The sequence below is a fragment of the Balaenoptera ricei genome, chromosome 10, assembly GCF_028023285.1.
Source record: "Balaenoptera ricei isolate mBalRic1 chromosome 10, mBalRic1.hap2, whole genome shotgun sequence".
Lineage (NCBI taxonomy): Eukaryota > Metazoa > Chordata > Mammalia > Artiodactyla > Balaenopteridae > Balaenoptera > Balaenoptera ricei.
In genome coordinates, this window is record NC_082648.1 from 4,402,254 (window position 1) to 4,423,263 (window position 21,010).

At 39.2% G+C, this 21,010-nt stretch overlaps 1 protein-coding gene across 2 annotated transcripts in view; it reads right to left on the reverse strand.

Annotated features, from left to right (window-relative positions):
- Positions 1-3,988: 3,988 nt before the first annotated feature.
- C10H12orf4 (chromosome 10 C12orf4 homolog) overlaps positions 3,989-21,010 on the reverse strand; it is a 38,442-nt gene continuing 21,420 nt past the window's right edge. For both annotated transcript variants that reach the window (XM_059935140.1, XM_059935139.1), the window contains exons 11-14: positions 17,505-17,707; positions 5,960-6,017; positions 5,180-5,247; positions 3,989-4,584 (exon numbers count right to left, since the gene is read on the reverse strand). In XM_059935140.1, coding sequence (XP_059791123.1) covers positions 4,492-4,584; positions 5,180-5,247; positions 5,960-6,017; positions 17,505-17,707 — 422 coding nt within the window. In that variant the 3' untranslated portion in view covers positions 3,989-4,491. The remainder of the gene's footprint in view (positions 4,585-5,179; positions 5,248-5,959; positions 6,018-17,504; positions 17,708-21,010) is intronic.

Below are 21,010 nucleotides of genomic sequence, written 5' to 3' on the forward strand. Positions count from 1 at the left end.
AAACAGAAGCTTTAAATGACACAGTAGACCAGACAGATTTAATTGATATTTATAGGACATTCCATCCAAAAACAGCAGATTACACGTTCTTCTCAAGTGTGCATGGAACATTCTCCAGGATAGATCACATCTTGGGTCACAAATCAAGCCTCAGTTAATTTAAGAAAATTGAAATCATATCAAGCATCTTATCTGACCACAACACTATGAGATTAGAAATGAATTACAGGGAAAAAAACGTAAAAAACACAAACACATGGAGGCTAAACAATACGTTACTAAATAACCAAGAGATCACTGAAGAAATCAAAGAGGAAATCAAAAAATACCTAGAGACAAATGACAATGAAAACACGACGATCCAAAACCTATGGGATGCAGCAAAAGCAGTTCTAAGAGGGAAGTTTATAGCTATACAAGTCTACCTCAAGAAACAAGAAAAATCTCATGTAAACAATCTAACCTTACACCTAAAGGAACTAGAGAAAGAACAAACAAAACCCAAAGTTAGCAGAAGGAAAGAAATCATAAAGATCAGAGCAGAAATAAATGAAATAGAAACAAAGAAAACAACAGCAAAGATCAATAAAACTAAAAGCTGGTTCTTTGAGAAGATAAACAAAATTGATAAACCATTAGCCAGACTCATCAAGAAAAAGAGGGAGAGGACTCAAATCAATAAAATTAGAAATGAAAAAGAAGAAGTTACAACAGACAGTGCAGACATACAAAGCATCCTAACAGACTACTACAAGCAACTCTATGCCAATAAAATGGACAACCTGGAAGAAATGGACAAGTTCTTAGAAAGGTATAACTTTCCAAGACTGAACCAGGAAGAAACAGAAAATATGAACAGACCAATCACAAGTAATGAGATTGAAACTGTGATTAAAAATCTTCCAACAAACAGAAGTCCAGGACCAGATGGCTTCACAGGTGAATTCTATCAAACATTTAGAGAAGAGATAACGCCCATCCTTCTCAAACTCTTCCAAAAAATTGCACGGGAAGGAACACTCCCAAACTCATTCTATGAGGCCACCATTACCCTGATACCAAAACCAGACAAAGATACTACAAAAAAAGAAAATGACAGACCAATATCACTGATAAATATAGAGGCAAAAATCCTCAACAAAATACTAGCAAACAGAATCCAACAAAGAACACATTAAAAGGATCGTACACCATGATCAAGTGGGATTTATCCCAGGGATGCAAGGATTGTTCAATATATGCAAATCAATCAATGTGATACACCATATTAACAAACTGAATAAAAACCATACGATCATTGCAATAGATGCAGAAAAAGCTTTTGACAAAATTCAACACCTATTTATGATAACTCTCCAGAAAGTGGGCATAGAGGGAACCTACCTCAACATAATAAAGGCCATATATGACAAACCCACAGCAAACATCATTCTCAATGGTGAAAAACTGAAAACATTTCCTCTAAGATCACGAACAAGACAAGGTTGTCCGCTCTCACCACTGTTATTCAACATAGTTTTGGACGTCCTATCCACGGCAATCAGAGAAGAAAAAGAAATAAAAGGAATACAAATTGGAAAAGAAGAAGTAAAACTGTCACTGTTTGCAGATGACATACTATACATAGAGAATCCTAAAAATGCCACAGAAAACTACTAGAGCTAATCAATGAATTTGGTAAAGTTGCAGGATACAAAATTAATGCACAGAAATCTCTTGCATTCCTATACACTAATGATGAAAAATCTGAAAGAGAAATTAAGGAAACACTCCCATTTACCACTGCAACAAAAAGAATACCTAGGAATAAAACTACCTAGGGAAACAAAAGACCTGTATGCAGAAAACTATAAGACACTGATGAAAGAAATTAAAGATGATACCAACAGATGGAGAGATATACCGTGTTCTTGGATTGGAAGAATCAATATTGTGAAAATGACTATACTACCCAAAGCAATCTACAGATTCAATGCAATCCCCATCAAATTACCAATGGCATTTTTTACAGAACTAGAACAAATCATCTTAAAGTTTGTATGGAGACACAAAAGACCCCGAATAGCCAAAGCAGTCTTGAGGGAAAAAAACGGAGCTGGAGGAATCAGACTCCCTGACTTCAGACTATACTACAAAGCTACAGTGATCAAGACAATATGGTACTGGCACAAAAACAGAAACATAGATCAGTGGAACAAGATAGAAAGCCCAGAGATAAACCCACGCACATATGGTCAACTAATCTGACAAAGGAGGCAAAGATATACAATGGAGAAAAGACAGTATCTTCAATAAGTGGTGCTGGGAAAGCTGGACAGCTACATGTAAAAGAACGAAATGAGAACACTCCCTAACACCATACACAAAAACAAACTCAAAATGGATTCAAGACCTAAATGTAAGACCGGACAGTATAAAACTCTTAGAGGAAACCATAGGAAGAATACTCTTTGACATAAATCACAGCAAGATCTTTTTTGATCCACCTCCTAGAGTAATGGAAATAAAAACAAAAATAAACAAATGGGACCTAATGAAACTTCAAAGCTTTTGCACAGCAAAGGAAACTACAAACAAGACGAAAAGACAACCCTCAGAATGGGAGAAAATATTTGCAAACGAATCAACGGACAAACGATTAATCTCCAAAATATATAAACAGCTCATGCAGCTCAACATTAAAAAAACAAACAACCCAATCCAGAAATGGGCAGACCTAAATAGATATTTCTCCAAAGAAGACATACAGATAGCCAAGAAGCACATGAAAAGCTGTTCAACATCACTAATTATTAGAGAAATGCAAATCAAAACTACAATGAGGTATCATCTCACACTAGTTAGAATGGGCATCATCAGAAAATCTACAAACAACAAATGTTGGAGAGGGTGTGGAGAAATGGGAACCCTCTTGCACTGTTGGTGGGAATGTAAATTGATACAGCCACTATGGAGAACAGTATGGAGGTTCCTTAAAAAACTAAAAATAGAATTACCCTATGATCCAGCAATCCCATTACTGGGCATATACCCAGAGAAAACCATAATTCAAAAAGACACATGCACTCCAATGTTCACTGCAGCACTATTTACAATAGCCAGGTCATAGAAGCAACCTAAATGCCCATCGACAGACAAACGGATAAAGAAGTTGTGATACATATATACAATGGAATATTACGCAGCCATAAAAAAGAACGAAATTGAGTCATGTGTTGAGCCATGGATGGATCTAGAGACTGTCATACACAGTGAAGTCAGAAAGATAAAAACAAATAACGTATATTAACGCATGTATGTGGAACCTAGAAAAATGGTACAGATAAACCGGTTTGCAGGGCAGAAGTTGAGACACAGATGTGGACAACAAACGTATGGACACCAAGGGGGGAAAACTGTGGTGGGGTGGGGATGGTGGTGTGCTGAATTGGGCGATTGGGATTGACATGTATACACTGATGTGTATAAAATTGATGACTAATAAGAACCTGCAGTGTAAAAAAACAAACAAACAAAAAAAACAACTAATACTAAACTCTCTTTGGGTTATTTGTATGGAAATATGTTAATATAAATGTTTCAGACATTACATGAAATTTCTAAAAATCTTATATGTTCTGGTATGTTATAAGTCATAATTCTAGTTATTACTTTAAAATGTATATCTCAGAAATAACTAAATTTCCTTGTCAATTGCATTATAATGAACTTTCATCAAATCTTTAACCGTGGTCATTTTTAAGTCTTTTGTCATTTACAGACAGTTCTGGGTGTACTCTGATGCTTTCGCAAAAATGTTCCTATAAAAGGGTTTCATCTTCAGGGAATTCATGGAAAAGACTCTGACAAGTACAGGTTTCTGGTAACTGACTATACTGCTGAACTGAATGAATAAGCATTTTCAGAACTCTAATGGAAAACCGATGAACTCATAAAAGTGCTAACAAAAGATCAAGATGAAAAAAAAAATTAATTACATGGGACTGAGTGAACTGATGAGGATGATTATAATTTTTGTGACTTTCTGTTTGAATAAAAAAAAAAAATCCCACAAGGACTCAGAGGCAAAAAATATACAATTTTCACTGCAAAGTAAAGGAGCTGTTACAGTGGAGGATTACTGGACTGAATGTCAATATTATGACATAGTATGAGGGTGTTTCGTGTTTGGTAATTGCAATCATTGTTGCTTTTGTTGTGGTCATCCATTCACAATGCTTGGTGTCAGTTTATTTATCTCTTGTAAAAATAAAATACAGTGTGTGTGTGTGTGTGTGTGTGTGAAAAAATAACTGTATAAGTAAGGGGCTGAGCACTAGTCTGTACGGCATGTGGATTTTGGAACGTTTAACAGATGTTTATCATGATTTGATTCGTGGCTTGGGTGGCAAGTCCTCTTTCTGGGCATCTTTTGCTTGACAGAATCCCAGCACATCTCAAGTTCCTGGATAGTTTACGCATCCTCTTCTGCCAGATATCAATCTAGGGGGTTTAGTGCTTGGATGTCAGGGTGAGTGTTGATGATACTCGGAAGATCTGGGGAAGCATGTTACTAAGTTGGTAAAACATTTCTTCAGAAATGCTCTGTTAAGAGGTAAGAAAAAAAAAAAGTTTGCACTTGTTAAATCATCACTGATATAAAAAAAATGTTTAAGTATTTTAAAACATGGAAGTAATGGCAGTAGTTCTAGACATGGAGTGTAATATGTGAACACTATCTTTCAGAGCTGATTTAACTGCACAGCTGTGGGCAGGGGTGTTTCTCTGGATCCAGCCTCTGAGAACCTACACTGTTTCTGTCAAATAATAAGTCTGATTACCAGAAAAACCCTAGATAATAGTAGTGCATTCAGTGATAAAAGTACACCCGTTTTGCTAAATTCTACATAGAATACGGAATCATTCTCTGCTCACGTCCTTCTTCATGAATCTATATAACATAAATGTGGGGTGGGGGAGGAAAGATGAGTTAAGTTCAGCTTTGGGGTTTAATCAGAGATCCCTTGAGTGGCAGATACTAACGTCTTTGACAGTAAACTAAGTGCCTTGATGGCATCCAAACACTTCTCCCCTTAAAACACAGAAAGCTGCTAGCATTTTCTTATGCTATTTTGAGTTTACGGCAGTGTGGACTCACAACAGAGACTGAACTGGGGTGAGAGCTATCCAGATAACACACCTGTGGTACCAGAAACTGCACTGTCCTAGAAATTCCTCCATCCCATGAAGCCATTTCCATCATGAAACCTAAAATAGAACAACAGACTTTGCTGAATTATGAGTTCTGGTCTTCAAACCTACCAGTCCTTTACTGAAAATAAACTGAATTTTCATCGTGGGGCTGCACGTCTTGACTTTTTAGGTAGCTACTTGCCTATAGGAAAGGGTAAGCCTTAAGGCCAGATAAACTTCTGCAATCCTTATTTCTCCAGGCCAGAGAGGTTTCACATAGTTCCGTCAAAACACTTGTAATGATCATTTCTTAAGTCCTATTTTGCCTCCACACAATGAAGCCAAAACAGGTTATTAAAGATTAATTAAACACGTGGTTCTATTTTCTTTTCTTTTTAAGAAAATAAAAGGTAACAGAGAGTAAGCTCTATCAATGTCCAAATATCCTCACATTTCAAGAGGTCTGGAGGGAGTTCCCTGGTGGCCTAGTGGTTAGGATTCCAGGCTTTCACTCCTGTGACCCAGGTTCAATCCCTGGTCAGGGAACTGAGATCCTGCAGGCCGTGTGACACGGCCCAAAAAAAAAAGGAGGGCTGGAGATTTTATTTTGTGATTGGAAAAAGGTAGATAAAAAAGCCGCTATGAAATATTTGCTTGTTAAACCATTTAACTGAGGCACCAGATGACAGGGGTAACTGCTACAATTCTTTCTCCTGGCTTGCTCTACTTTCAATATTTTCAACGAAGAAATATAGGTCGTTGTTGTTAAATATAAGGTTATGTTTACCTTTGACACACTTAAAGACAAGTTCTGCTCTCCTTAAGCACCACGGTATAGTCATTTCCTAAAAACAGAAACAAAACAAATCATGTTTTTAACTGAACTTTGTAAAAAAGAAAAAAAATATATATATGGTCAGATCTTAATTTATCTATAATGTTGACCATCCACTTACAGGCAACCATTAGCTAATTTCAGCTAGATTTCCTCTGGTTTTTAGGCATGTAACCTGTTCCAGCTGTTAGACTATACTTGTGGAATGCAAACTAACTGAATTAGCCTAGTCAATATAATTTTAAAAATGAACATTCCCTTAAAACTTTCTACGTAATTAACTCTAAAGACATATATGTGACACAGGAACTCCACCTACTTCTCTCAATATGTTAGCATGAATAATTCTATTAAATTGTACAATATTTGAATAAGCAATGCATTAAAATGTTTTCCTTGGGGCTTCCCTGGTGGCGCAGTGGTTAAGAATCTGTCTGCCAATGCAGGGGACACGGGTTCGATCCCTGGCCCGGGAAGATCCAACATGCCACAGAGCAACTAAGCCCGTGCGCCGCAACTACTGAGCCTGTGCTCTTGAGCTCATGAGCCACAACTACTGAGCCCGCGAGTCACAACTACTGAAGCCTGCGTGCCTAGAGGCCGTGCTCCACTACAAGAGAAGCCACCGCAGTGAGAAGCCCTCGCACCGCAACGAAGAGCAGCCCCTGCTCGCCGCAACTAGAGAAAGCCCGTGCGCAGCAATGAAGACCCAGTGCAGCCAAAAACAAATAAATAAATTTAAATTAAAAAAAAATGTTTTCTGTGTATAACATGATATTACAAAGTACCAGAAACAAACAAGCACCCTATCCCAGCCACCTAACAAACCAAATGAGCTCTTTTTTGGACGCTCCTTCCTAACCCTTGACCAAGTGAGCACATGCGTGCTGTGAACCAACCAACCCACACATTTATACTTTTCTGTGCTCATGATCAGCGATTGTGCCATTTTAAATTCTATTTCTTTTCGCTATTATCGAATTACTTTCCCATGCTGCAAGTGTTTGTAACTGTAACAATAAAATATGTTTATTAATTCATTATGGTGATCCTTCCTCTCTTTGGGTATTAGGATCTTTTTTACACTCTTAAAAATCACTGAGGACTGCACTGAGCTTTTGTTTATGTGGATTATGTCTCCTGATATTTATTGCATTAGAAATTAAAACTGAGAAAAATATAAAAATATTAATTTCATTTAAAAACGATAAACCCACCGTATGTTAATGTAACGTATTTTTTTAAATGTAAAGTTACTATATTTTCCAAAACAAAAAAATTTGAGTGAGAAGAAGGGCAATGCCTTACATATCTACAAATCTCATTAATGCCTGGCCTCACAGAAGACATCTGGACTCTCACATCTGCCTCTGCATCAATCTGCTGTGTGATCATACAGCCTCGGGAAGAACTCAATGACATTCATGCAAGAATGAGAATGCAAAAGGCACAGAGTGTCTTAGTATTTTCATGAAAATATTTTTAGTCTTGCTGACCCCCAGAAGGGGCTAGCATCCTGGGGGTATCTTCAGAACACAATTTAAAAACTGCTGTTTTATTGAGTTAATGTATCATAATTTATTTAAATGGCCCCTTATAACTCAATTTCCCCTTTTTGTTAATAACATTGCAGTGGACATATTTATGTATATGACGCATGTGTGTATCTACATCTATAGATGTCTTGTTTTTTGAATAACTTCTTGGGATACTTACTCCTATAGATTAGTGAAATAAAGTTCAAGTTTTTCCCTAAAAGGTAATATCAATTTACATTAGCCATTAGCAATGTATGCATCATCCAATTTCATCATATTGTTCACAATCATTTGGACACTTAAATATTATTTAAAACATTATTTAACATATTTACTAATTTAATAGATCCAAAACAGTATCACCCTGATGGCTTTTAAAAAATAGGCTTTATTTTTTGAAACAGTTTTAGGTTGACAGAAAAATTATGAAAATGGTACAGAGAATTGCCATACACTCCCACACTCAGTTTCCCCTGTTAACATCTTATATTAGTAGAGCACTAGAAGTGAGGCTGTCTACATACCTATCAAGAATAAAGAGAACATACAACACAAATGAACTTACCTACAAAACAAAAACAGACTAACAGACATAGAGAACAGACTCGTGGTTGCCAAGGGGGAGGGGGTCGAGGGAAGGAAGGATTGGGAGTTTGGGATTAGCAGATGCAAACTATTATATGTAGGATGCATAAACAACAAGGTCCTACTGTTTAGCACAGGGAACCATATTCAATATCCTGTGATAAGCCATAATGGAAAAGAATATGAAAAAAATGTAAATATATGTGTAATAGTCACTTTGCTATATAACAGAAATTAAACACAACACTGTAAATCAACTATGCCTCAATAAAATATTTAAAAAAGGAATAAAGAAACCAGACTACATCAAACAATGGCAGGAAAATTCTTTAGCAATTCTAATCTACTTTGGGTTTTCAGCGATATGTACATCTAAAGCAATAGCAGACTACAACAACTGAATTTTTTTCTACATTGTAAAATCACAATTGTGAACTTATAGGAATTCAGGTGATGACACTGAGGTGAAATAACCAACACACACACAGACAGAGAAACAGAAAGTCCTATTTTTAACAATTGACAGAAGAAAATTATTAAGAGAGAACCTAAAAGTTCATTTTGGAAATGTTTCCCCACCAAATAAGGGCTTTATCCCGTATCATTTAAGGAGCCAGATGAATCAGAGGCCGTTAGAAAGAAGCAGCTAGAATCTGATCTTCCAAGTACCCCATGTACCTTTATTGAACTTAATCATAACTGTCAAATTGCCATGATGTCACTAAAGGATTTCTATCTGCAGTCAGTTAAAAATAAAACCCCAAATACATTTTTATTCTTTCTACTGGGTGCACTATTCTCTTTGTAAATGCAGTACTATAAACAAATTACTTAAAAACCAGAAAAAAACCTGAACTACTATTGATACCTTATTATTAACTCAAATCCATAGTGCATGCAGATTTCCCCGGCTTTTACCTAATGACGTTTTCTGTTCGAGGACCACATCCAGAACACTTCACTCTATTGAGTCATTATGTCGCCCCAGGCTTCTCTTGCCCTGAGTTTCTCAGACTTCCCTTGTTTTTGATGAGTCTGAGTTTTGAGGAGGGCTGGTCAGGTATTTTGTAGGATGCCCCCTATTAGAATTTGATGTTTGCATCATGATTAGACAGGAGCTATGGATTTGGGCGGGAAGACTACAGAGGTGAAGTATCATTTTCATCACACCATATCAAGGGTAGATAATCAATGTGATTTATGACTAGTGATGTGAGCCTGGAACACCTGGCTGGGGTGGTGTTTTTAAGGTCTCCAGCCCTGACCTTCCACTCTGTCCTCTATGGGAAGAAATCACTAACTGTGAGCAGCCCACACTTAAGAGGTGGAGATTTTGCGCTCCCCTCCTTGAGGATGGAGTATCTACATAAGTTACTTGGAATTCTTCTGCATGAGAGGTTTGTTTCTTCTCCCCTATTCATTTATTTATTCGAGCATTTGTTTATATCAGTATGGACTCATGGATATTTACTTTATATTTTGGGTTATAATTACCTAACCTTCTCTCAGTCTTGTTCTAATTGGCCTCTCCGGCATTATTCACATTTTTCATGAAACGTGCCGGCCCCTCTCCGGGGCTGAGTGTCACTGAGCTATCCCAGGCCTTCACCCATCTCTGACGGTCTCTGCGATCTCAGGTCTAGTTATTGCTATTGCTTCCCGTGTAGTTTCCTGGACCCCAGAATTTCCCCTTCGAACTGATTTGGCTGATTTATCTGAAATACCTTTCTGATCACGTTACACTCCTGTTTAGTAAGCTGCAATTGCTTCCTACTGCTGCATGAATAACATCTAAGACTTTCTTTAGCATTTAAGGCTAATTACCTTAGGACCCAAACTATCTCAGCTTCTATGACTTTTAAATTAAAAAAGTGAGGTTTCGGGGCTTCCCTGGTGGCGCGGTGGTTGAGAATCTGCCTGCCAATGCAGGGGACACGGGTTCGAGTCCTGGTCTGGGAGGATCCCACATGCCGCGGAGCAACTGGGCCCGTGAGCCACAACTACTGAGCCTGCGTGTCTGGAGCCTGTGCTCCACAACAAGAGAGGCCACGATAGTGAGAGGCCCGCGCACTGCGATGAAGAGTGGCCCCCGCTTGCCACAACTGGAGAAAGCCCTTGCACAGAAACGAAGGCCCAACACAGCCATAAATAAATAAATTAATTAATTAATTTAAAAAAAAAAAAAAAGTGAGGTTTCACTCCAGCCTGCCTGTCCGCCTTTGCCTGAACATGATCTGCAATGCCTGTCACCCACTCCTCCCATTTTCCTCAAGCCATTTCTTCTGCCTAGAATGCCCTCCCCATTCTTCCCATCTGTTGAAACCTGCTCTACCCTCCCTAACCGTCCTCTCCTTCATGAAGTACTTCCTAGTTCCTCAGCTACAAATGGTGTCTCTGAACTCCCAAAGTACTTTGTTTTTGTTTAATCTCCATGATCACATTTTACTCTGTCTTTTTTTTTGGGGGGGGGGGTGGGGGGCGGTGGTAGAGGAATAGGTAGGCAGATGGGATCTATGTCTTTATTAAGGTGTGTGCTCTCTAAGAGCAGGAACCACTGTTTATTTACCGTTATTACCGTTATGATGACGCCTCCTGCAATACTGCGCGTACAGATGCTCAAGCACACAGGCTGAGCGAGTGAATTACTTATTATCCGTGGAAATTTAAAAAGAAAGTGACTTCCTCTGTAGCTAGAATTAGGCTTTGAGAGGATACTTTTTTTTCTTTTTCTTTTTGGCTGTGCCTCGTGGCATGCGGGATCTTACTTCCCCGACCAGGGATCGAACCCGGGCCCTCAGCAGTGAAAGCGCAGAGTCCTAACCACTGAACTGCAGGGAATTCCCAGGAAACTACTTTTTTGTGTTCAAGATACTTTTAAGATTAATAAATAGGGCTTCCCTGGTGGCACAGTGGTTGAGAGTCTGCCTGCCAATGCAGGGGACACGGGTTCGAGCCCTGGTCTGGGAAGATCCCACATGCCGCGGAGCAACTGGGCCCGTGAGCCACAACTACTGAGCCTGCGCGTCTGGAGCTTGTGCTCTGCAACAAGAGAGGCCGCGACAGTGAGAGGCCCGCACACCGCAATGAAGAGTGGCCCCCACTTGCCACAACTAGAGAAAGCCCTTGCACAGAAACGAAGACCCAACACAGCCAAAAATAAAATAAATAATAAAATAAATTAAATTAAATTAAAAATCTTTAAAAGATTAAAAAAAAAAAAGATTGATAAATAAAAGGGGTCTAGTTGCCAAAAGGGCTAAAAAGTAAAGAATCCTCTTTTCCAAGACTCTGGAAGCTTATAAAAATGACTAGAATTTCCTGATGTTTAAATTAAGTTTATAATACTTCTTAGCTTCAAAGTTCAGGAAGAATATTTCCTTGTAACTGCCAACGCTGTTACAAGAGAGCCACGGTGCCTTACGGGAGTACACACATGCATGGAGTGACGAGTTTTTGTCTTTTGGCTTATTTCTGCCTAGTTTAAAAAAATGTACAGAGGGAGCAAGGTGACTAAGAAATAACCTACCTGCAGCTAAGAGGAAATGCTGATAGCTCTGAAAACTACAATAATAATGTCTTACATTTACATGGAACTTTACAATATACATAATTTGTATCTCACAAAAAACAATTTTTATAAACTAAAAAGGACACTGAGAAAGGTAGAGTGAACCTCTCAAGGTCATGTGACAGTCTGAGACCTGCATTTTTTCATTTTCTTAACAGTATCTTTTGATGAGAAAAGGTTTTAAATTTTAATGAAGTACAATTTATTAAGCTTTTCTTTTATGGTTTATGTTTTTTGGTGTCTTAACAAATCTCTGCTTAATCTGATACCAGGATTTTCTTTTGTGTTCTCCTCTAGAGGTTTTATACTATTAGCTTTTTTGGCTTAAGTCTATGATCCATTTTAAGTTAATTTTTATGTATGATTGTGAGGTAAAGCTCAAGGGTTTTTTTTTTGTTTGTTTTTTCCTGTATAAATACCCAATTTTTCCAACACCACTGGTTGGAGACACTACACTTTCTCCCACTGAACTGCCTTGGCATCTCTGCTGTAAATCAAATGACCATTTATGCACAGATTTATTTCTGGATTCTTTATTCTGTTCCTTTGATCCACAGTCTATTCTTTTGCCAGTGTCACACTGTACTGGTTATTGTAGCTTGCTAAGCTTGTAAGCCTTGAAATCAATTGCTGTAAGTTCCCCAACTTTGTTCTTTTTCAAAATTGTTTTGACTGTTTTAGGTCCTGTGTATTTCATATAAATTTTAGAATTAGCTTTATCTCCAAAATCACCTTATAAGGATTTTGATTGGGATTTAAATCTGTAGATCAGTTTGAGGAGAACTGATAACAGTACTGAGTCTTCCAACCAATGAACATAGTATATCTATTTATTTAGGTCTTTTAAATTTCTTTCAGTAACTAAAAACTCAGTTTCGTAGTTGCTAGGTCATTTTTCACAGCATCTTTTTACTTGAAGACATTTTAAGCTTGTGTTCAAGTTCTTTAAACACAGTAATCAACTATTTTATGGTCCGTGTCTCACAATTCCAGTGCCTCAAAAGTCTTTGTGTATCTGTTTTTAGGTTTCATTGTTTCTGCTGGTTTTCATTCGTGGTGTTTTATTTAATTACTCTCCACTTGCATTAAACATTTTATTGAAGGATCGTATGTGGGAATAAATGCTAAAGTATAACTGAGTATTTGCATCACCTTAAAATGTTACTCTAAAACATAACATTTTTTTGAAATACCACGGAAATAATCAGAATCAAGGAATTATTACTATTCATACTATTATAATAAAGCACTTGTTCTTACGTATAAAAAAGCATTATCTGACAGTAGCTTGTCTTATCTGTAATTTATTGTCATCTACGATTAGCCTTTGAAACATCTCAGGCTAAGGCCAAGGCTAAGCACTACTTACATGAGGACAACCATTGTGCAGTGTGAGCACAGAGCTTCCGAAGGGCCAGCCTTCAGCACCAGCAAACAGAATACATATGATCCCACTGTATTAAAGTCAGGATCATGATGGAAATGATGAAAGACTGAAGCACAAGTTAGAACAGGGATAGTTCTAGTGGTTTGACCAAAAGTAGATGGAAAAAATCAAGTCCCTTCACTGCCCCACTTCTCCAAAGATCATCCCCTTTTATCCCTCAATAGCATGCTTTCTTGCTTTTGGTATGTGTGGTTAATAGCGTGGTCTAGAGCAAATATCTATGAGCCAAATTAATACGAACTCTTCAGAATGATGTGAGTTAACACAAGGTTTCATCAGTGCTATACAGAAAACACCCCAAAATACCAGCTCCAGGCAGGATCCCAGGAGATCTTCGAAGTGACAGACAATTGAATTTTCAGATGACACGAACACTCACATTCTGTTTACTTTCGCTTAGCGCTACTTAGCAGCAGGTGGATCAGAAAGGAAACTAGAAAGCTGCAGGCACCTGCACAAATACCCGGGTGGTTTTTAAAACCCCCATTTGCCCACACAGAGGCTCCATCCCAAGCACCCCTGTCATTTGTTCTCTGATCAAAACCAGCACCTAAAAAGAATGGCTCTGAGGACTCTAAACCGCAAGCTTTAGAAGTCAACAAGGTCACAAGAAGACATGATTTACTGGGTGTCATCGTGGGATGTGGCCTGTAGTCCTGTAAGGAGCTCTCTTCTGGAAGTAACCCTTAGTATATATTATACAGTAGGCAGCGTCTACGACACAGTGGGTCAGGTAAGCACAGAACGCTTTTGACCATGAGTTCTAACTAACAGCCAAGTGACTAAATCTTAGCGTCACATCTGTGAGAGCACATGTGAAAGAAATCCATTGAAGGAGCTGAACGGATCATGTGAAATACTTCAGACTTTGGAAATGAGGCAGGAAACTGGGCCTGGCGGCTATACTTTAGATGATAAGTGGGCATGGCGCACACAGAGTAAATTCTAAACCTGTGAAATTGAAATGAGGATGCCAGTTCTAATTATGATCGCAGACAATATCTTGTACCTAAAGTTAGTGGCCGCACTTTGACTACCCAACCTGAATCTTCCAATTAGACTAAGGCTGAACTGCAGAGGTGATTAACTGGTATATACTTTTAGGCCTTCACTGTGTGTCTTAGACGGTAGATGTAAGAATTATTTCCTGGGTTTATGTACCCCTGAGGGAAACTGCAAGACTATCCTTTATCTCGAGCTTGTGCCTCGGAGGTTCCTGAAACACTCATATTAATCGGTTTCATAAGCATCATCGGAAGGTGAGAAACGGCAGTCTGGCTTTCTCATTTTTTACATTCAACAATCGCTTTGGGAAACTATTTGACTGGATCTACCAAAGCTAAACAGGTGTCTGGCCTACCGTCTACCAATTCCATGCCTAAGTATGTATCCAACAGAAATGCCAAAACATATGTTCTAGAATGTTCACAGCAACATTCGTCGCAATAATCAAAACCTGGAAACCACCCGAATGTCCACAAACAGTAGAATGACTAAATAACTGTGGTGCAGTCATGCAATGGAACGCTGCGTAACAATGAGAATGAGCAATCTACAACCACAAACAGTACTATGGATAAATTTCACACACACAATATGGAGTGAAAGAAGCCAGATACAGGAGTATGTACGATAGGATTCCACCCACATAAATTACAAAAACACACCTAACTAATCTGTGCTTTTCAAAGTGAAAACAGTGGTTACCCTTGTGGAGGGAGGGAATGTGGGTTAAGCGATGGGAAGGGGCGACACTGGGGTGCTGGCTGGTGACGTCCTGTATCATCATCTGGGTGTTGGTGTTCAGCTGGCGAAGATGTGAGCTGTATATTTATGTGTGCTTTTCTTTATGTGTGTTATATGCTAATAAAAGGTTAAGAACAACATCTGCATCAACCACAACAATTATAACAACTAAAACCCTTCAGTCCCAAATGATTCAACAAGTTAACAGCACAAAAAAAAAGGAAAGGTCAGGAGCTCAGGATTCATGACCTGCAGGTTCATTCCCCGTCTATCAGGTTAGACTGAACTCCAGGATGACAGTGTCTTCAGATCACAAAGATCTACAGAGATAAAACCGGTAAGAGCAGGATGTCTTCCTTCTTGCCGATAGATTACTTTTTCCTTTCCTGTTTTTTTAAACTGCAATTCATTTCTACAGCTGTTTTTATCAACCCTGGGACATGGACTGTTTCCGACACTGTCATCATTACCTTGCACACACTGCAATATGGTAACTGAGAGTCTGGCAAGTCTGTTTGCTACAGGAAGAAAACAAGAGCCGAAATGCTCTGGGATCCTTGCACGAAAGCTAAGACAAATACTGCCTCTATATCCTGTGCAGTGTTGTCTGAGTTTGTAGAATAAACCTCTTGACCTGAATGGATGTTTAAATACGACTGATGGGAGGATCGTGGCTCAATATACTTTCGTGAATTAAAATGGACACTCTGGAAACAGACTTAATGTTCTGCAGCTGGCTGTCCCAATTTAAAACATGTAACCTTTGTGACACTGTGGGAGAGGGCACGCTATAGTATCAGATGTCTGGAAGTAAATCCGAACTTAGTGACTTTTGGAAACACTGTTTTTGAGGTTGTTTCCCACCTACATATAACCATTTTTATAAACTGGTTAACCAGGAGTCCAGCTGCAGGAATGTTTGGATGTTTCCGTGTGGCTGGAATTCATCACAAACTTTCTTTGTCACTCCCCAAAGACTCTTTTATAGATGGACTAGTTAGTGACGTTAACAATGGCTAAAAATTCCTGATGGGACTAGAACTTTATAAAGCTACAGTGGGAAAAACAAAACAAAACATGTTGGTCAATCTCTCCTAATGCCGTATTAGGTATGACTGAGGCTGAGAAATTAAAAAGGTTGATGCAGCTTGCATCTGATGGAGCCAGAATTCTTTTAATCAAAACGATAGTGTGGGGCTTCCCTGGTGGCGCAGTGGTTGAGAATCCGCCTGCCAATGCAGGGGACATGGGTTCGAGCCCTGGTCTGAGAAGATCCCACAAGCCGCGGAGCAACTAGGCCCGTGAGCCACAACTACTGAGCCTGCGCGTCTGGAGCCTGTGCTCCGCAACAAGAGAGGCCACGATAGTGAGAGGCCCGCGCACCGCGATGAAGAGTGGCCCCCGCTTGCTGCAACTAGAGAAAGCCCTAGCACAGAAACGAAGACCCAACATAGCAATCAATCAATCAATCAATCAATCAATCAATAAATCTTTAAAAAAAAAAAACACGATAGCGTGTCTGGTAAAAATACAAATGAATTGTAAGTGGGAAATCATTTAAAATCATCTTGTCTTATATGGAATTGATTTTTTTGTGTGTGTTTATATAGAGTATTGCATTTAAAATGAGGTGTCCTATAATGTGATGAGTCTAAGTGGGGACTGAGTCACTCTAAAAAGTACAATATCAAATCTTTCATCCTGCGCTTTACGATACAGTATTTATACACATCTATTATTTTGGTAAATAACTTTTAATAATCGATGATCAAACTTCCTTCCTTTCACAAGCTGTACTTGCCAGTTAGCCATTTTGCTTTTTAAAAACAAGCAGGCACCATGTTGCTGACATGGGTCCTTCACCACGTTGGCCACTGGCTCTCCCAGAAGGACTTGCCTGCACCCGTTTGTTTTGAGGCTGCTTTGCTCCTCCAGACTATCTGAAGTTGAATTTTTAGTCTCTGCATTATTTCTACAACTTATCCCTTCTAACTGGTTTTTATGTAGGTAAGGGAAGAAAGCAGGAGAGAAAGCACACAGTCATGGAAAGAGATTTTTTAAATTAAAAACGTAAAATAAAGTTCAGTACATCGTAAAATGAATGAATGATTACGCCACATTTTAGTCGTAGAAGCCAGTACTTGTATTATCCTAAGAGCATCCTTGAGAAAATGTTAAAATGAGGCTGGCTTCTTCCTGTCATCTAGCTTCTCTTTCTATTGCCTATTAATGCCTACTCAGAGAATGCAAACTAATTTTAATGTTAGCCGAAGCCAAATACAAATGTGGAGGTAAATCTAAAGCTACGTAAGACAAAAATAGACGAGAAGGGGGAGGATTAGGGGCACCTGCCTTATCCAAAGCTAAAAATAAGTCTGACTTTCTAGTTTACCTACTATAGGATAATGCTAGAATTCTTTTGAACATATATGGTTAAGGATTATTCACTGTTTTATGTTATATGTCACTCAATTCTATTGATGACATACAGGAGATGCAGCTAGGAGATTAGTTAAACAGAAAAAGTGTAAAATTAAAATGTAAAGTGGATTATTATTATTATACAATATTTTAACATTTTCAGAAAACGTTGGTATTTTTCTACCTGCTTACCTCTGACATATCATGCACCAGCAGGAGAGGAATACTTATTGTTGTGATGTCATGGGTGCAGCAAACCTTGAGTATGTTTCGGAGACCCATAATGGCAGGGTCCCGAGCAGTGATGTTTCCCGATTTCACGTTGTCGTCCACACAAAGATGGAAAGCAACATGTATTTCTGAGAGATTAGAATGCCGAGTAATGTAAAATTCTCCTGTGAACAGCAGATACAATCATGACTTTCAAATGCATCACATGACTTTCAAAAGTCACACTCATCAGTGGGCTTCATAAACAACTGTAGTGGGCAGCCAATGTGCTGAACCAGCAGAGGTGTTATCAGGAACCTGTGTTGGACTCAGGAAGCAAATATAATTAGTGCTCCTTCATTCTTGGAAAGAAGGGTGATGAAAAAAGAGGCCAAATTTACCTTAGGTTCCTAAATTGGTATGAAAAGACCACCAAGCTTATTTACTCATAAGTAGGTCAAATGAGTACTCATCATCGCTATTTTGATGTAAATGCTCAAAACGTTGTACTTAACTCAAACTTAACATGTAAGAACAGGCTACTTGATGACCTGTCTTCCCTGCACCCTGAACCTGCTTCTCTCCGTCTCGGTTTATGGGTCCAGTCCCCCTCCCGTTAGCTGCACAGAACAGAAACCCAGGAGTTGCCCTTAATTACTTTCTTTCTCTCACTGCCTCTTCCCCAATCCAATTCACCACCAACTATTTTCAGTGTATCTGCAACATATACCTCAAATATCTCAAATCTGAGCATTCCGTTTTTATTGCCATCACCCTATTTCATGCTACCATCATTTCACTTAGGTTTCTGTAATAGCCTCTTAATTAACCTCTGCTCCTATTCTTGCCCACCTACACACCACATCCACATTTGCAGTTAAAATGATTTAAGTATAAATCAGATTACATCACTCTCCCATTTAACGTGGCTCACACGACACTCAGGAAAAAATCCAAACTCCATCCTCTTGTCTCATCCTCTGCTCCTGTCTCAGCCACAGAGACTCTCCTTAAGATCTTCAGACACACAGGGCTTGTTCCCGATCCAGGGCTGCCCCCCGAGAGAGGCTTTCCCCCAAGATTCTTGTCGACTGACTGCTTTTCGCCAATCACACCTCAGAGTGAAGGTCACCTCCTCCCAGAGGTCTTCCTTGACTGACCCATCTGACTGATACAGGACTCCCTCACCCCTCACTTACTCTCTTTCACATTGTTCTATGTTCTTCTAAGCACTGAAATTCTTCTGTTATTTGTTTATGAGGTTATTTTAAAGGGACCACTGTTTACACGCTGTGACTGTAGGGATTTTTTTCTCTCTTGTTTAATGTTCTATCTCTGGCACATGGAACAACAGGGCCTGGTACATAGAAGGTATTCGGTAAACATCTGTTCACTGAATGGGAAACAAACGTTTTGGACTGAATGCCGGCGCAGTGTTTATCAAACCTTAACATCCAGGCTTTCTACAATCACTCTATTTTCTAGGTAGCCACGTTAGCCATTGGCTTTTATATTCTGCAGTTTCTGTCAATATAAATAAATAAAATATATATAAAATATATATAAAACTATGTTTTTATAAACACACCTGCCTCACTGGAAAATCTGTTACGTCCTTCTAGGAAAACTCTGCTCTTCTAAGAACTATTCTTCTATCACTAACCCACGTCCTCACAAATTCTGCTCATCCTGGCTTCAAAGTCCTTATCTTAGGATTTTACTTATTTACTTATAAACCTATAGTATTTTTGAAGTATTGAATATACTTTGGCACAATGTTTAACCATTTCCAGTTACTAGTGTACATAAGCTGTGCCCATGGATGCCACCGAAAGGCCCCAGGCAAAGGTCTTTTTTTTTTTTTTCTTTAACTTATACAATAAAAGAACTAGATAAGCAGTAAAAGAGAAAGGCCAGGGACTTCCCTGGTGGCGCAGTGGTTAAGAATCCGCCTGCCAATGCAGGGGACACGGGTTCGAGCCCTGGTCCGGGAAGATCCCACATGCCGCAGAGCAACTAAGCCCGTGTGCCACAACTACTAAGCCTGCGCTCTAGAGCCCGTGAGCCACAACTACTGAGCCCTCGTGCCACAACTACTGAAGCCCACGTGCCTAGAGCCCGTGCTCTGCAACAAGAGAAGCCACAGCAATGAGACGCCCGCACACTGCAACAAAGGATAGCCCCAGCTCGCCAGAACTAGAGAAAGCCTGCGCGCAGCAACGAAGACCCAATGCAGCCAAAAATAAATAAATTAATTAAAAAAAAAAAAAGAGCGAGACAGGCCAGTGACAGATCTAAACAAACCAGACAAAGGAAAAGTAAAAAAAAAAATTGTCCGGCGAGGAGTAGTATAGCAATTTCCCTGGCAGGCAATAAAAAAGACGCAGACTGCTTATCAGAGACCCAGTATATCCAGTGAAGCGTCTCACCTCTTGAACTCCTACTGATGGTTCACATGATGGTACTCATAGCATTAAACATGGGCTAGGGTCCAGGACTGAGGCTGAGGACTTAGTGGACAAGTCAGGTGCTCCTAATCCCCAAACTGGCACTGCTTCGTTTGACCTCAGATGACCGGTCCTGGGCCTCATTTTACCCGTTAGTAAGATGGGGGTCTCGGAGCTGGCAGTAGTAATCAAAATAACATAATATGGTAGAAGAAGGACCAGACTGGGTGTTAAAAAGATCTGGTCTCTAGCATTTATTGGCGGAATGATCTTGGGCAAATCAATTCAACTTACAGATCCTCTGTACTTCGTGAATTAAATGGGGAAATTAATGCCTGACTGCTCTCCTTAGAAAATCGTTTTGAGAATTAGATGATATAAACTACAAAAACTTAGATAATGATAAAGCAAACCCACTGGTTAAAAGATACATAAATCAAACTTTTTCTCTGCAACTTCAAACTCTAAAAGCATTAGTGATTTGGATCTGTCTCACCTCCTGTACACTTCCTGGCCGTGCAGCATCCTTTACCCAGTGGAAATTCAGATGCTATCAGCATAGCTAAGTGGATCGTCACTACTTCTTTTCTAATGAGGACTTCTGACATAGTCTCCTGATTTGCTGGTAATAATGAGATACTAACCTATAGGCTTTTTCCAAAAAGGAGCAAGAAGGAAAATAAATACAGCAGTAAAGAGTTAAGTTTAAAAAAAATCAGACGTTGGTACCTCCGGAACAGATAAGATTGGCACACTTTAAGAAAGCCACAAAATATAGATGATTTAAATTATGGATCTACAAAGAGAAATACAATAAATCCTGTCTCAATGAAGGTATTTTTAGATGGAGCGGAGGACAGTTTCCTGTTCCACAAAGTGGAGGAAACAGCAAGTGGTGATGCAATCCTGCCACTAACATTATCCGCTAAGGTGGGCTCTCTGAGGTGGGAGCATATTCGGAAGCTGATGACCACAAGCGAACTGGCCAGGAGACAAGATGAGCACCAGGATTGAACGGAATGTGACCTATGTGTAGAAAAT